Source organism: Rhea americana, unplaced genomic scaffold (assembly GCF_003343005.1).
Source record: "Rhea americana isolate MKP2758 unplaced genomic scaffold, rheAme1 scaffold_25, whole genome shotgun sequence".
Lineage (NCBI taxonomy): Eukaryota > Metazoa > Chordata > Aves > Rheiformes > Rheidae > Rhea > Rhea americana.
In genome coordinates, this window is record NW_028186368.1 from 1,363,495 (window position 1) to 1,379,377 (window position 15,883).

The 15,883-nt window shown below is 39.7% G+C and overlaps 1 protein-coding gene across 1 annotated transcript in view; it reads left to right on the forward strand.

The window, feature by feature from the left end:
• Window positions 1–9,488, forward strand: part of SEC63 (SEC63 protein translocation regulator) — a 65,223-nt gene extending 55,735 nt beyond the window's left edge. The window contains exons 17-21 of the mRNA XM_085306963.1: window positions 357–515; window positions 1,454–1,555; window positions 6,312–6,410; window positions 7,285–7,389; window positions 7,892–9,488. Of these exons, the coding sequence (XP_085163089.1) occupies window positions 357–515; window positions 1,454–1,555; window positions 6,312–6,410; window positions 7,285–7,389; window positions 7,892–8,035 (609 nt within the window). The 3' untranslated portion in view covers window positions 8,036–9,488. The remainder of the gene's footprint in view (window positions 1–356; window positions 516–1,453; window positions 1,556–6,311; window positions 6,411–7,284; window positions 7,390–7,891) is intronic.
• The last annotated feature ends 6,395 nt before the right edge of the window (window positions 9,489–15,883 follow it).

Here is a 15,883-nt window from a genome sequence, read left to right on the forward strand (position 1 = left end):
CTTGTCTTCTGGCTGCCACTTTATGGTGGTTTTTTTTTTCCATTACATAAGCCAAGTTGTACTTTCTTATGTCCGCTCCAGTTTTTGTATGGCTTGTTCGAAGTGTGACCCCAGAATCATATACTGTTTATTCTGTTTGTGTTGTGGATGCCTTATAGAAGAGTAAAGTTGCTTCCCTGCCCCTCTCAGAATGTCAGGTAAAAAGAATACATTTTCATCAGACACAATCTGTGGCACAGGAAATATGTAGATCAAAATAGGAAATGAGCACTGTGACCTTCAGTCTGGTGTTACGAATGCTGCACACTACAATGATGCAGACAAACTAAGTTAGAGTTGCTTTTTTTCCCCATTAGGAAGTGGTTGCGAAGGAAGAAGAAGAAGAAATTTCTGATAAAGGAAGTGAATCTGAAGAAGAAGAAACAAACAGAGACTCTCAAAGTGAAAAAGATGATGGAAGTGACAGAGACTCTGACAGAGAACAGGATGAGAAACAAAACAAAGATGATGAAGCTGTAAGTCTTACTTTTTGTTGAAGGGTAATGTTGCCTCTGGGGTTGAGAGAAAAGGCATTTTCATCCTCTAGCATCCCCTCAGGCTGAACAACACTAAGATGAAGGAATAATACCAGTTCTCTAGAGASTTTTCAGGCCTCATTCTGCTGTAACAACATTGTCATTACAAGTCTTCTTTAAAGAGGGCAATGAAGGGTCTTTGCAGAATAGACAGAAGCCTTAAAAATTACAGGAGAAAAATAGCTCAACTTCAGGGAAAGATTGTAGTTTTTCTTTCATCTTAATTGGATTACTAACTGTTGTGGATATTGTGAGATTGACCCAAAGCATCTCTTTTGAACTTTACATTTTTTACATGCAGTAGTTGTTGCACACTGTAGGATGCATCTCGTACGCATGCAGTAGTTGAAGAAGCTTGTGTGTGTGCTTAATACAAAAAAAATACTAACTGCTATTATTAGATTAATCATTAGAAATTATGTATGAAAAAGTTATAACTGAGTGTGAGGCAGTGTGGTGGTAGATAGTTTCTGTACCAAAGGTCTTGCAGTGGAAGACTTGAGAGAGACAACTGGAAACCCAACACAGGATGAGAATAAGCTTCTAATGGCAAAATGATTATCACGTTTTGTAATCAGGACTACTGTAATTTAGCTAGTGTTTTATAAGCAGTGCTCTAGGAATGAGTTTTGAAGAAGAATGCACAAGTCCTGAAGATCTATATGTGTTTTTAAATACCTGCATGACTGATCTATTGGTTTATTGCTAATTGACTTATGCTTTTAATAAAACAAAAAGGCAAATAGATTGAAGTATAAAGTATTATAATAAGTAGCTTAGTGCAGGAGTTTTATATACCTTTTTTAAWTGATTAAAATTTCTTTTTTTATGCCAGAAGGCTAGTGCATAGTAACTCTTCAAATTTTTGTCTTTGACAGGAGTGGCAAGAATTACAGCAAAGTATACAGAGAAAGGAGCGAGCTCTTCTTGAAACCAAATCAAAGATAACACATCCTGTTTACAGTCTTTTTTTTCCTGAGGTCAGTAATAGAAAACATTAGGGTTGTGAAACATGAGAATGAATATACCAAAGATAATAGCTTTTTATATATTGTTACTGCAAATACTATACTTTTTAATAATTTCTTATTTATATGTGGAAAAGAGCCAATGTTTAAAAAAAACCCCTCAAAACAACAAAAAAACTGATTTTGAAAATCCCATGAAGTTCCTTCAGTCAGCTTTCCTAGAACATTCTAACTTATTTTTTCTTCTCTCCAGTTCCCAGGAACTTGCAAACTTGTATGCAGTTTAAGGGTCTTTTTGACAGCAACAATGATGAGGTTTTCTTCTGCTGAGCTACTACATATACATAGATTCAAAGCGGAACCTTCCAGATTCAGGGAACTTAAAATCCTTTTAAAATCCTCTTTCCTTTTGTGTTATGGAACATAAAAGCATAGCAGTGGCTCTAACAGAGCTAAGGTTGAGTTTTAGTTACTTTTGATCTAACTTGAAGAGCTGGTGAGAGGGTAATGTTCCGACCCTTCCCGTGTCAACASTAAGGACAGGAGCGTTTTGGTGTCAGTTGAATCTGCAACTTGGTTTGACTTGCTACTTGACTTCTAGCCTCAACACATCAGCATTGTGGCAGTACAGGAGTACAGCTGTGGGATGCTGAGAGGGTTTTCAAAGCTGCCTCTTTCCAGCACAGTGTAGTATGGCAATGATATAAGCCAGTCACGAAACAATCTTTACTATACGGCATAAAAATACAGGATTATGTGTGGGTGAGTGTCACAGAAAGGAGAAGGGGATGTATGTGATAGTAGTGGCTCAGTACAGTAGGTAGGCTGAGGTGTCTTTATTGCAGCCTTTGGAGTTGAAGTTACATTCTGGTATATCAGTTGTTATTTATATAAACTGCTAACCAAATGATAAGTGTCTGAAAATCCATTACAGCACTAAAATCTTGAAAAATGTTGGGTTTTTCGAAGCATAGGTTTTGTGTTCTGAGCAAGTAAGATAGGTCTTTGGAACACTACCAGATGGGAACCAGGAGGAAGGAGTATTTGGCTACAATTTCCTTCCAATCCAGTGGTTTAGAGGGTTCCCCTCCCTGCTGTCTGACTGGGGAAAGAATCTAAGATCTTTTTTCCCTCATGCTGCCTCCAATAACAGGGAAGGGATGCAAAGYGTGTATTTCCTCTTCTGATTTTAAAGGAACAGCTGAGACACGGAAGAGTAGGAGAATATGGAGGAAAAAAAGGAAGATTCTGTRTATCTTTGTTCCCTCTCTTCACTCCCCAAGGCTCTTTAAGTCTGTATTCTGTACAGCTTATTGCACATGCAAAACATCCCGTTGACACCRTGTTTGTGCTCATACTGTTCCTGTTGTTTTTTTTACGTCATTCTGCCATCCCTAGAAAGCAAAGTGGCAACAGGCTAGAGTTCTGGACCTGTACAGAGGTGAGGATGTAATTGCAAGGTTAGGGTTGGTCTGACCAACGTGCATTCATTGTCYTCTGTGATTTCTCCTTAATCTAAGGAGCTAGACAACATATATATGAAACTCTCTTCCAAAAGACCTTATCCAAGAGTTGTGCTGCCTTGTGACATCTAGTTCTCTAGCAGCTGATCTTAATGCCCTATTTCCCTGATGCTCAGTTAGGGTACCTTCCCATCTCTCAACTAAACTTTCAGCAGTGCACCAGCAAAACAACAAAAGGTGTGCTGGTGTTCTGCTTTTCTACTCCCTTCGGGTAAYGTCATGTGTTCAGCAGAGCCTAACACCTCCTTGCTGCAAAGGCAGCTGGCTTAGGTCAGCAGTTTAAACTTGGGCAGTGAATATGCATTATGCCCAGTATCACAGGGGTACTAACTGTTAAYGTCTGTCTTTTGCTGCACTGGAGAACCCTTCACAGATTTTGCTTTTTCTTAATCTGTACCAAGCTTAAACTTCAGCTGAGCTGCTAATAAATTTTGTGACAAAACTTAAATATAGTGTTATGAGTTTTTTAAAAAAATAGACTGAACTGAATATTTGAACTTGAAATACATATATGTATTATCTCATAATATTACAGTTGTAAACTTCACAACTCTATATCATTAATTTCCTGAAATTTGAATGCAGCTGTACTTAATACTGCAGCTTCAATTGGAGCTTGTTCACATACAGTTGATTTGCGACATCTGAAGAACAAAACCCATGGTGCTTTGGGCTGGTGGGGGGCAAGGAGGGAAGGGCACCTATAGTTTAGGGTATCACCTGTGTTGTGATCTTTACCTATTCCAAGATGAAGTGTTAAGGATGAAGTGCTATAGTTGTATGATTTTRTTTTATTTTATTATTTCTAGGATTTACAGATATTTGAATGTAGCTGAACCTGCTATACTGGTCCTTGGGAAATAGCCCTGACACTGCTTCATCTAAGTTTCTGAGTGATTGGTTACTCTGCCAATGATGCATCTTTAATCTATGCATGTTCCTAAATAATTATCTTCTTCTGCTTCTACATCCATAGATCCAGRAACTGCACAGATTGTAGTTTTGACATTTTTAGGTAGAAACTGGCCGTGGTATTCCAATTTCATGAACATACTTGTTCCCTGGCATGCTGAAGCCTGCACCCATCTGTTAAAGGGCATATTGCCCACTTGCCTGTTAGCTTGCCAGGTTCTCACAGGCATAAATTTTAAATTCCACCCAATAAGAGAGAGGAAAGTGACACTCCTGCACAGTTGTTTTCCTCTTAAAAAGAGAGACTTACTGTTTAAAATAATTTATGCATTGTAATCACATGGGACAGTTAATCATAAATGAAGTCATTCAAATAGTTGCAAATAGACCTTATAGTTTTAGGTCATAAATAGTTAATTATTAATTTATGAATAGTTTATGAATAGTTTCCTGTCCTATTCTTAGTGCCTCATATTCTAAACACCTGAAGGAATGCTGTTGCTTTATTGTGATGTGGTTGCTTTTGCTTTGATAAATTGTAACATGGGGCATGAACATACTGAGCTAGTTTTGCACTCCTCTGCTCTAGAACTGAACAGGGCTAATCAGAGTGTTTTGGTTGCTAGAGTGTAAGTTCTGCCATCTAAAGTCGATAGTTTGCCAGCTGAATGTTTCAGTGAGATGATAATTCTCACTAGCATAACAAATAGTTATTTGAAAAGAAAAAAAGAGTTGACTTAGCTTTTTGTAATATTTTATTTGCATTATTTAAATTTCAATTCCAAATTCTGACTTCTGAAGTGTTCCCAGAAATTTTGAGTGTTTAACTACTTGCAGTAGAGGCACATTCTTCAATTTGTACATGTTAACAGCATTTGCTTCCCACCTGCGGAATTTGGAAGGAGTCCCATAGTGCTRTTAAAGATCCAAAGCCTGTATCTTTTTCAGTCTGTGTACTGATTCAGTGCTTTCAGTACCATAAAATAAAGAAATAAATGTCATCAGTCACCAACACTAAATAACCCCCTGATTATTGTTGGTATAAATATGACAATTATAACTTAAGCTCTAAACCAGGTCAGTTTTTATATAAGAAGCTCTCTTTCRTGCTCCAGTTTGTTGTAAACTTCATCAGTTACCAGGCTGTCAGGRGAAGGTAAAACTTGTTTTGAAACAGGTCAGCAATCTAACATTTGGTTTGTCTAAAATGTTTAGGTTTTTACTTTTTTTCTCTGAAGGATAAGATTATCCTGTTTTGACTATTAGTAGAAACTACTGTATAGTACTTCATAAATAGAAGTGTCTGCCTTTTCTTTTTCCTCATGTTTTATTTTAGCCTTCCTGGCACCATATATTGTTCTGCCTTTTTTTAGGAGAAGACTTAGGTGAAAGAATGGAAACATCATTTAAAGTACTAAACTAACTTCTTTACAATAGAGAGGTTCCTGATTCATTAACTCAATGTTGTTGTTTACCAAAGATGTCAAAAAGGAATAGTTGTTAAGTGAAAAGCAGTTGATGCTGTTATATGAAGAGCAACAACAGTCTTTTCTCATTTGAGAATGATTGTGTCTCTGCTGCTGAACTCCACCAGTTTTAAAAAATCTGACTCCGGTTCCAGAATGTGTTAACATTCTTGTGCAATGTTTCTCTGCCCTTCATAGAGGACTACACTCCTCACCTGTATTTATTTATTTGTTCTTAAGGAACTCTACTTTAGTACCTTCAGTAGCAAAATCTGGCCTTGAGACCTGTAGTGGTTTTAAAACTATACGTAATAGGCAGAAGTATCCTTTGCAGTACTGATACCAGTATCCTCTACAGTTCATGCTTTTTGGAAGTGAAATCTTGTTTTTCTCAAATTCCAACTTTCAGCAGATTCCCACTTTTTTTCATATGCCTGAAAAAGATTGTTTATTGGAAGGGGTACTTGAATTGTCTCTGGGCGTGCTTTGCTTTATATGCTAATCTTTTCATTTTTGGTGGGTTTCTGAGGACCTGAAGTATTTTTCTATGAAGTGGTTGTTGCTTGTTGCTCTTGCATGAAATGGCTCGTTAATCCCCAGTGAATACAGTTCTTCAGAAAGTTACCATCTGACATACTGAGCCAAAGTCTGAAAATACAGAATGAAGCTTTTGGAGTTGCTTAGGATAACTTGTTTCATTTCAATGTGCAGTATGTACCCTTTATTGTATTCCTGCATTGTGAAGAGTTGRTAAGTCCTGTGTGTATGCATTGCAAGGACCAGTGAATCATACCTGCCTGTTATAAAATGATGCCCCTACAATTTGTAAGATTTTATTATTCCTTTTTTTTTTTTTTTTAATAAAAGGAAAAACAAGAATGGTGGTGGCTATATATTGCAGATCGGAAGGAGCAGATGCTAATATGTATGCCGTATCATGTTTGTACACTAAAAGACAAAGAAGAGGTAAAGTATTCAGTTTTCTTCTTGGATATTACAAAACTGTACAGACATGTCTTATAGTATGCAAGCACGTTTAATTGATTTSAATTTTAATTTTTCATTCTTTTGAGATGGGAGGCAAATTACACTGTTCTCTGATAAAACTTGGATAATGTGAAACTTGATAATGGAGAAAACAAGTTAAACCTTTCAACTTTCTTTCCAGAATGAGGCTAGTCTTTTTTTTGCTGATGTCGAGAACTGATGAAAACCAGTATTCATACGAACTGATTATTCTTTTTTTAAAAAAAAGTAAAACAAAACAAAAAAAATTATTCAGATGAATGATAAATTAAGTGCTCTTTTTTTCTGTAGAATGGACTGTGACAAATTCATTAGACTTGGGTCATATGAGCCTTTCTGAGGCTGTAACGTTTTGCTGTGTTCTGTGCTTTTTAAAAATGGGAGATGTAATGTCTTTTGGTCTTTCAAAATAGATTTTATGTTCTGCTTCAAATATAGTAGAGTTGAGCTAGTACTTTCAACAGAATGAATATTTTAACCTGTCTAGGTTTTTGAGCTTTAGCAAGCCCACAACAGGGTGAAATTCTRTGGTTAAAATCTAAATGTGCTTTGGTCTAATTCAGAGAGATAATGTGACTGAGTCTTCTTTCACTGAAGATACTGTAGGTAGGTGTTTTATCTCTTTTCTGCAGGTATTTTACTATGCAGTGATTCTCAGAAAAATGTCAGTTGTAAGACACTTAGACTTTTTCTTAAAAAGTATTAGTAGTAGTATTTATTGCCTGTTAGGGTATCATAGTCAGTTACCTGTTTTAATGTGTTGCTTGAAAGATTGCTGTAGTTAAGGTCTCATGGRGTGAATTCTGTTTTGTAGGTAGAGCTGAAATTCCCAGCACCAGGCAAGCCTGGAAACTATCAGTACACGGTTTATTTGAGATCGGATTCATATATGGGTTTGGACCAGATTAAACCRTTGAAGGTAATGCTTAACTGCGCCATATACCTGTATTATATTGAAACTGACTTCATGTTGCTATTCATATCCAAGAAACTCCCCTGTTATCTTCAAGAGCTCATGCTGTCCTAATTTTAAAATAGCAGCAAACACCTTCTGATGGTGACTATTAAATATTTTTTGCCTAAGGCTAGTAGTGGCAAATTTATGCTGAATTAAATGGGGCTCAAGTATGTGATGCTTTCCAGTGCCTGCAATTTTAATACATGTTTTTCATATCTATTCAGCTTCTGCAGTATGATTGGCTCTGGGTTTTTACACCTTGAGTTCTGCCCTTCCATTTCTCTGTCCTTAGTCGTAGATACACACAGTTTTGAGAAAAATCTGACATGCCGTATTTCTGGAAGCTGCTTGATTTCCCCCTTTCCTCCCTCCCTGCCCTTCCCAATTGGGTGTTTTGTTTTGTTTGTTTGTTGTCCCTAACTCTTTTTTCCTTTTTCCTTTTCTTCTTTTTACACAATCAAAGCTGGAAGTTCACGAAGCAAAACCAGTACCAGAAAATCATCCACAATGGGATACAGCAATAGAAGGTGATGAGGACCAGGAAGATAGTGAGGGCTTTGAAGACAGTTTTGAGGAGGAAGAGGAAGAAGAGGATGACGATGATTAAACAGTACTATTGATTGACTACAATATTTGCACACTCTGCAAACTCTTGGTCTGACTGTGGAACTGTACAATAATCAAGAAACACAGTACAGAAGCTTTGAGAAGGCTCAGTTTAATTTTTCTTTACCAATTATGAGTGCATTATGTAACTTTTCAGTGGAGATCAAACAAATCTGTTGCCATTGATACAACCTTGGAATATGCTTTTGGCTCATTATAGCCTTCAAGTGCAGGATGGTGCATTTGTTTCAACTGAAAATAAAAGCTTTTTTATTATAAATGTCCAAAAGTGTGGGCTATGTATTGTCTGATCAGTTTAGGGTCCAGTTAAAATAAAAGGTACCACTAGCTAGGAGCGATCTTTAAATCAGTTTTCTGCATTAGGAGTATATTTTAGAGAACACTCTGATATATTTGATATTTCAAATTTCTGTTGACTRAAATAACATCTGCTCAAATTTCAGACTTGGTTTGTTCTGTGATACTCATTTTGCTGTGATACTGCTCACATTCATAGCTTTAAAATCTGTTTTACTTAACTTTTATAATAAATTGTCATCATACCCATTGCCACGTTCCATGTATTCTGGAGGGCTGCTTTTTTAGGACTGTTGCCTTTTTATGCCAAGATTGTCATGGAAATCACATACTTTCTTGATTCTGCCGTAAGATGCTATTAATGGCTTAAAACATTTTTAAGCCTTTAYTTCATCAGATCAATAGAAGATCTGAGCTTTTTGATAAACTAGATATSTGAAAGCAATTTTGGGACCATGTGTTACATAAGTTGGTGGCTTATTTGTAGTACCTTTCTAGATGCTGAAAGCTGAAAGAAATTCTTAACATTGAATCTACCTGACACTGTCAGAAAATATTTTAAGGGTAAAATAAAACATGCAAAGAGGGCGTGTTTTCTATCAATTTTGAATGCCCACCAATAAAAGGGACAAAATTTGATGGCTGTTTGCATTTGTAATAGTGTGCATCTCTCTTATAACCTCACTGTCCCACAGGGCTATAAACCAGACAGTGATTCTATCCCTTCCCTTCTTTAAAATAAACAGAGAAAAAAGGATGAGATTTGGGGAAGAGAGGATTGTGGCTGTTGTTATGTTTGTATGACTTGACAAAAGCCACAAACAGGTTCTTCCTATTCTCCCTCTCAGTAAAAGAAGGTGATTATTTGTAAGCTGCATTTCAGCACATAAATATTCTCAAAGTAGGAGTAGGGTTTTTTTTTTTTTTTTTTTACTATATATTGAACTGTGAAAATGTAGTGCCATGAAATGTGACAGAGAAACTTCCATCCTATGAAAATTGCCCAAAGCCAGAATAGCTGTACACTAATTTGTGACCTTGTTTATTAAAAAGGGATATCACTTTAAATGCAGATTTACAATGATATATTCTTTGTAATTGCAATAGTTGCAAATAAAATTTGAAAATGTCCTAAATGTGATCATGGTATCTTTCAAAGTATTTCTAAAGTGCATGCAGGAAAAACTTCTGTGGAGCACAAACAGTATGTCAGGTGTTCAACACTCAAGGATAAAGACTATGCTTAAATTAAAAAGCTTTTACATGTGGCACCTTTTAACTGCAATTTTCATTTTCAAAATACAGTAAATGAATTAAAAATCTGTTATATTCCGAAGGCTTTCAAGCTAAATACTGCATTGATGAGAGTAATACTTGAGGAAGAGTCATTAGACTCACTATAATAAAGTGGGCAAAATTAATGCTAAACTTGGGTTGTTCTTCCTGAATAGTATATAAGTAAGCTTCTGCAGTTACTAAAAGTTAGAAGGTGACTGCAGTTAGGAGATAGAGTTGATAATAAGAGCATAAAGGGGAGGGAAYGTGAAATGTTCCGACTATGCTGATTTATAAATTTCACTATTAAAATTCAAGTTATATCCTTGAAAGACTTAAGCATGGAGGACATAATTTTTTAAAAAAGTCATGTCTGGTTTGAATGCTGAAGTATTTTCTTCTTAAAGTTTAAGGCTGACAGCTGGGATGACACTGAAAGTGTAATCCAGGTGTAACTGTTGTACTAACAAACACTAATATTTCTTGAAATGTGAGTATAGTCAAGGGAAGTTAACAGAAGATGCAAAGAAAGCAGCTGTGATGATACTGAAATAACAGTTTACAATCTAGCTAAGACTTTAACACAATAGCAAATGCAAAATATTTCTTGTTCCTATATGTCCTCTTTTCAATTTCACACTCAGTTCTTCTGAAACTGTGGGCTAGCAGCTGAAGACTAGAAAAGCTACAGAAATAAAATCTGTCCTACAGCTGCACCCATGGTTGAAAAGTGGCCTAAGCATAATCTTGAAACATCTGCTATGATCATTTGGTAAGTGTTAATAGTCTTTTTTTTGCATGCTCCTTGTAGTCTTTTGGTGTCCCTGACAGTAGGCGTAGACACAGCTGAACTGTCCATGCAAGCAGAGATGCTACAAAAACACCTCCTGGGCTTGCAGAAGGCGTTTCTGCGGGTGCGTACGTGGGGTTGGCTGGAGTGAGGAGCGGGGTGAGGCAGAACAGCTGGCCCTGTTACTTCAGTCCCAATGTACTTCTTGATACAGGATGCAGTAACCTGCATTTACCAACTGTTAGTGGTTGGAGTTAGATTTAGTTTAGATCAGTATGCCTATTCAGTCRGAATACTGGATAAATCTTAATACAAAATGTAGTTATAAGGAACAAATTGTAATTGTGATTTTTCTTTTGGTTGGTTGGTTGTTTCTGTGTAAAATGGTTTAATCCTCTTCGCCTGCCCTCCACCCCCTGGGTGTTGACAGTGGTTGGCTGATATCAAAGGAAGCTCCRCACCACTTTCCAATCTGTTGTATGATATGATCCCTCTCCAAATTGCAAATGTCTTGGGAGTGGAAAACACCCTAAGCTATGCAGGAAGAAAAGGTACTTCTAAAAATTACTAARTGTAGTTCCTGCTCTTATTCCAGCAGGGGGAAGCAGGGGCATAAACTTCATGCACAAACACTGCGCTTGTTCAAGAGGATAGTTAGCATGCTTTCAGCTGTGGGTTTGATTTTGTTTTCCTTCTGTTTTTTTGGAGGTGGAAGGAATAGATAAAAGTTTCTGTTATCTATTTGTTTTCTTTTAAATATAACTTACTGGTACATTTACATGTACATTTTCCTTATCTTTATATCTGTGGATCTATTTCCCCACCTCTTTGGTGGCTACTCTTTAAATATTGCTGTAGGAAACCCATTTTCAGATTGAAACGACTGTAGGGATATTTAAAAACTTGACAGAGAAGGAAAGGAAGAGTTTAACAGTCAACATCGGGCTGCCAATGCATGCATTTGGGGACTTAAGTGTTGTTTTGCATTACTTCTCAGAAAATAATGAGGCGAACACTTGCAGATATCTCCAACTCAGCTCTGTTTTAAGGTCTGCAAAGTGAAATGCCCGAACCTCAAAGACCCGGTTTGTGATGAACGTGGGGCGCCCTGCTGGCAGCGGCCACATCTTCAGCGTGCCCTGGTCAGCTGAGTTTTAAACCCCGAGCAAAGGTGTGTTATTTTTAAGATGTCCCTGGAAGCTACTGTGCAGGCTGTGGCTTTCCCTGAACTTAAGAGTTGTCAAAGACTTGGCAAACTGCTTGCGTACTGTTAGAGGTTGAGCATATGCTTAAATTCATTCCTATTTATTAAGTTAAGCAGGTGCTTTATTGGCTGTGTTGTGTTAGGGCCTTGGCGAGTCGGGGCAACAAAAAAAGTAGTACGTGAGATAACCGTGGCGGCTTGTGTTCAGCAGCAAACTCCAGATCGAATACCAAATTCGTACGCGCTTTACATTTGTGCGACATCCTTCATGTCTCACACTTGATTTCTTTCAYGTCAACATGTAAACTTATTTTAAGCTACAACTTGAGCCCGTGCAGACACCATTTAGTTGCTAGAAGTAGGTTTCTACCAAAATTTTTGTCACTCACGTAAATATTTCAGAGTGGAACTATTTTCAGAAAAGAAGCTTAAAATGAACATAATTGACACAATAGATTTTAAAGCTAATTGTAATGCTCTCATTGCAAGCTATATACACTGTATTTAGTTAGAATTTAATTTCAAATTTTAACAATTGGGAAGCGATTTTCAGCTTTTTACTATGTACAACCCTTTAGCATATATACTCTGAAAATGTAGCAAGGAAGTCGCAGTTRCATTGCGCGTGTGGGATGTAGTGGCACGAAGGAGACCCTATGAATCGCCTTGAGCAATGGTGTTTAATTCTTCCACCTTTATTTCAAAAAAAACATGAGCACCATTTCTTACTCCCCAGTGACTTTAGTATTGCTGAATCTTAGCAGATGTACTTGCCTTTAGACTGAACCGCCCCAAATTCACCCCCCTCCAAAAAAAAAAAAAAAAAAAAAAAAGTCCCAGTTTAAAAATGCTCATTCCTGCAGCCTTGAATCAGCGCTGCTGCCTGGCTTGCGAGTGCTCGGAGGAGAAACCTTTGATGTTCTGCAGTTTCCATCGCTGGAGTTGCTCCTGGGCGTACCGCAGACCGAGCACGTCCTGCTTTGCAGCCGTTACGCTTTAATCCGCCCCGGTCCCTCTGACGGATACTCGCGCCAAATGCGCGTGGGATAATATTCACCGATTCGCCAGCCTGTTGCTTCCCACAGCCGGGAAGTGGGATAGCGGTGGTGGTGTGTGGGGGCTTTTCCTTGGCATTTCCAAACACCTCCGCTGACATCCCAGATTTATTTGCGTGCCCTGCTGCCCTCAAGGAGACCCCTGGGGAGGTAAGAGGTGTGGAAGGCCAGCAGCGCGCGGCTCCTCGGTTTTGTTTTTTCCTTCACAGCACGCAACCGTTTGCCTGTACCCCTCCMCCCGACAAATTCGGGTGAGCGAGAGGCACTGCTGCGTGCCGGGGCGGCTGGTGCTGCCCGTCGCTGCGCCCCTGCTGCGGGGCAGTTTGGGCCATCTCCTTTGCTGATACCTTCTCTTTAAAAGTCGCGTAGCACAAGCGACTGCTACGCATAGCTGTTTCTTCCTAAAGTTGCAAAGCGGACTCTCTCTTTGCTGCTAACTTCCTTACTTAGGGTTTCATCTTGTTTGGATCTTTTTGTGGTTCCGTCTCGGCRTAGGTTTCTTGGGTGTATTTGCAACGAGGTTAAACAGTTTGTTCAGATGATGAAAAGCTGCTCCATTACATTTTGCATTCAAAAATTCACATTTAATTTAGAGTACGTATGCTAAATGTTACAGGTAATTTAAAATACAGATATTCCTATAGGTGGGCTGCTCGAGTCTTGGCAAAACCTACTCCGGGYATGCAGCAGGAGAAGCGGTGCGACAGCAGCATTTCGGGGAGCAGCGGGACAACGCTCAAATGTTGAAAGCCAGAGTGGGTGGGAAGAGCAGCGTGAACACGGAGACGCCGCGGTTATTAGATCCGCAGAACCGGCGGGGTTAAAAAGAGAAACTTATTTTGTCTAATCCTTGTCTCCAGGCAGTGTCCTAAACGAGCCCTGATCGGTGTGTCTCTAACCTTTTCCTCCAGAATAGCATTGGTGGAGATGCCTCCCTGTTAGATGTCACGAGCACTCCTGTGTATTTTGTTTTATTTTTTCCTTTTTTTTTTTCTTGGTGACAGCTGTCCCAAAAGCAGAGAGAAAATTTGCTCCGTCTTTAGCACTGAGCACAGACCACTTGCAAAGTTGAAATCTCCTTTGCTGTGTTAAATTAACTTCTTGCCTGTGACAGCAAGTGACGAGTCTCGGCAGAGTTGCACGCAGGTGAAGGACGATAGAGCCATTCTTGYGATTCCTAGTTTTGCGCAGCTTTGGAGTGCTTCGGGTCTAGACTGCGCTAGAATCAGGGCTTCCCAGCACCGCCAGTAACACTAAATCCAGATGTAGATCTTCCCTGGAAGATGACTGAATAGTAAAATGAGGTCTTCAGTATCTTTCTGATCTCTGATTAATAAAAACGTTATCCGGCACGCACCTTTGCATTCAGCTCCAGTTCCAGGACAGYCCTGTCGTTCCCCAAGCTCCGCTCACAGGTCCCGCAGCGACCTGCAGCCGGCGAGGCGGCTCCTTGTGCTTTTTACGGCGATGATGGATCTCCGTGAAGGGTTTCTGGAGAGCAGTCTGCTATCTGTTTCCCATCGGTAATTTTGCCTGGAAATGTTTTAGGTGGCATTTGGGGGTTTTCTTCACTTCTCTCTGGTTTCTAGACACCTGAAAACCCAGACAGGGCTCTGCCCAGAGCTGCTGTAACCTTAAACATGGTGCTACACGTGCAGATCAACTGGAAAGCAAACCTGGTGCTTTGAGAAGGTGACAGCCCTGTTTACCACATATTTGTACATCTGCTCCTCAGCTCATCCAAAATTAAAGGTCAGTCTTTACTACACATCGTATCTGCTTGCRCTTGGACATACTGGAATGGGCCAAGAAATGGCTGCTGCACATCTTTGCTCTTGAAATTGTGCTTTTAGCACTCACCCTGGGATTTATTTTGCTGTCCAGTTAATGATCTACTGGACAGCAAATATTTGAATAAATTGGTGCAAAAAAAGCTTTTTCTTCCTTGAATGATGACTGTCTAGGCATATGCATTATGTTCAGTTGCAAAAATTACTAAAGAAATACATGTGAAAGAAGCAAGTGTTGCTTGGTTCAAGTTCCAAAGGCTCCCCCCCCCTTTTTTTTTGTCTTTGTAATTGGAGAGAATGAAGATGGGATGTTTTTAGGATCTAAAATTCAAAACTCCCTAACCCGTTTCTTGCTTGAAGTGTTTCCAGCCGCTGGGGCCAGGCTATTACAAGCCGCTCTTGGGCTGTAGCATGCAGCGCTGCAGCAGGCTAGGTTCGTCCAGCCCTGACCAAGGTGATGGGTCTTATTTCAATGATTCTTGCGTCGGCTCAGCTGGCCGCTGATGTTAGCGTGTCCTACGTGTGGGCGTTCAGCGGTGCTTCCCTGCTGGACTGCCGGGGATTCGTYGTGAAGGGTCTGATTCTCCAAAGGGAGTCTCCATAAGGAAAACGTTAAAATGAACAATTTCCAGAGTAAAATTTGATCTCTGTGTAACGAGACGCTTATTAGCAGAAAAGGAGGAAGTGCTGGAAGACCTGGAGGGGCACCTGCACTATGCTAGCCTGACGGGACAGTCCTGAGAGTCGCCYGTCCCATCAGCCGGACCAAGTCTTCGGCATGCAGTGCAAGGCGGAGCGCGGAGGAGCCCTCAGGACGTCCCCTGACGGGCACGGACGGCGCGCCGGGCAGAGCTCGAGCCACGAGCTGCGGGGCAGGTGGGGCAGGCGCTGCTCCGCGGCCTGCACCGAGCTTTGCCCGTGGAGAGGGTCYGCCCCTCCTCGACCGCGCAAACAGATGGCGGGTAGGGAAGTTTCTTGGCTGAGTTTGTATGCAAACGGCATGCAGCTCCTCGACTGAGCATGGCTATCCAGCGCCATATCTAATTAAAATCTGTGAATTATACTGGCAGATATAATTTAAAAACCAGCTATGCTATAGTATGATTATGCATGCGTGTAGACTAAAAATAGCACTTGCCAAGAGAAAGGAAAAAAAGATAATTACAGTAGATTTGGGAAGGGTCTGATTTTATTTTTTCTATTGAATTAAGGAAAATGATTATGCAAACACATCTCGTATATTAAAAAACTGCTTTTTTAACAGTGGAGAAAAACCTACTGGGTCTGCATGTTTTTATGAGAGGTTATAGTCGGTTGTTATTACTGGCTGTCTCTTTGGTGAGCTTTGCTTTGAAAGGGCGGTCGGCGAGAGGCAGCGCTCCCGCTGCGGCGGTCAGAAAGCGGCACCGCCGCACTC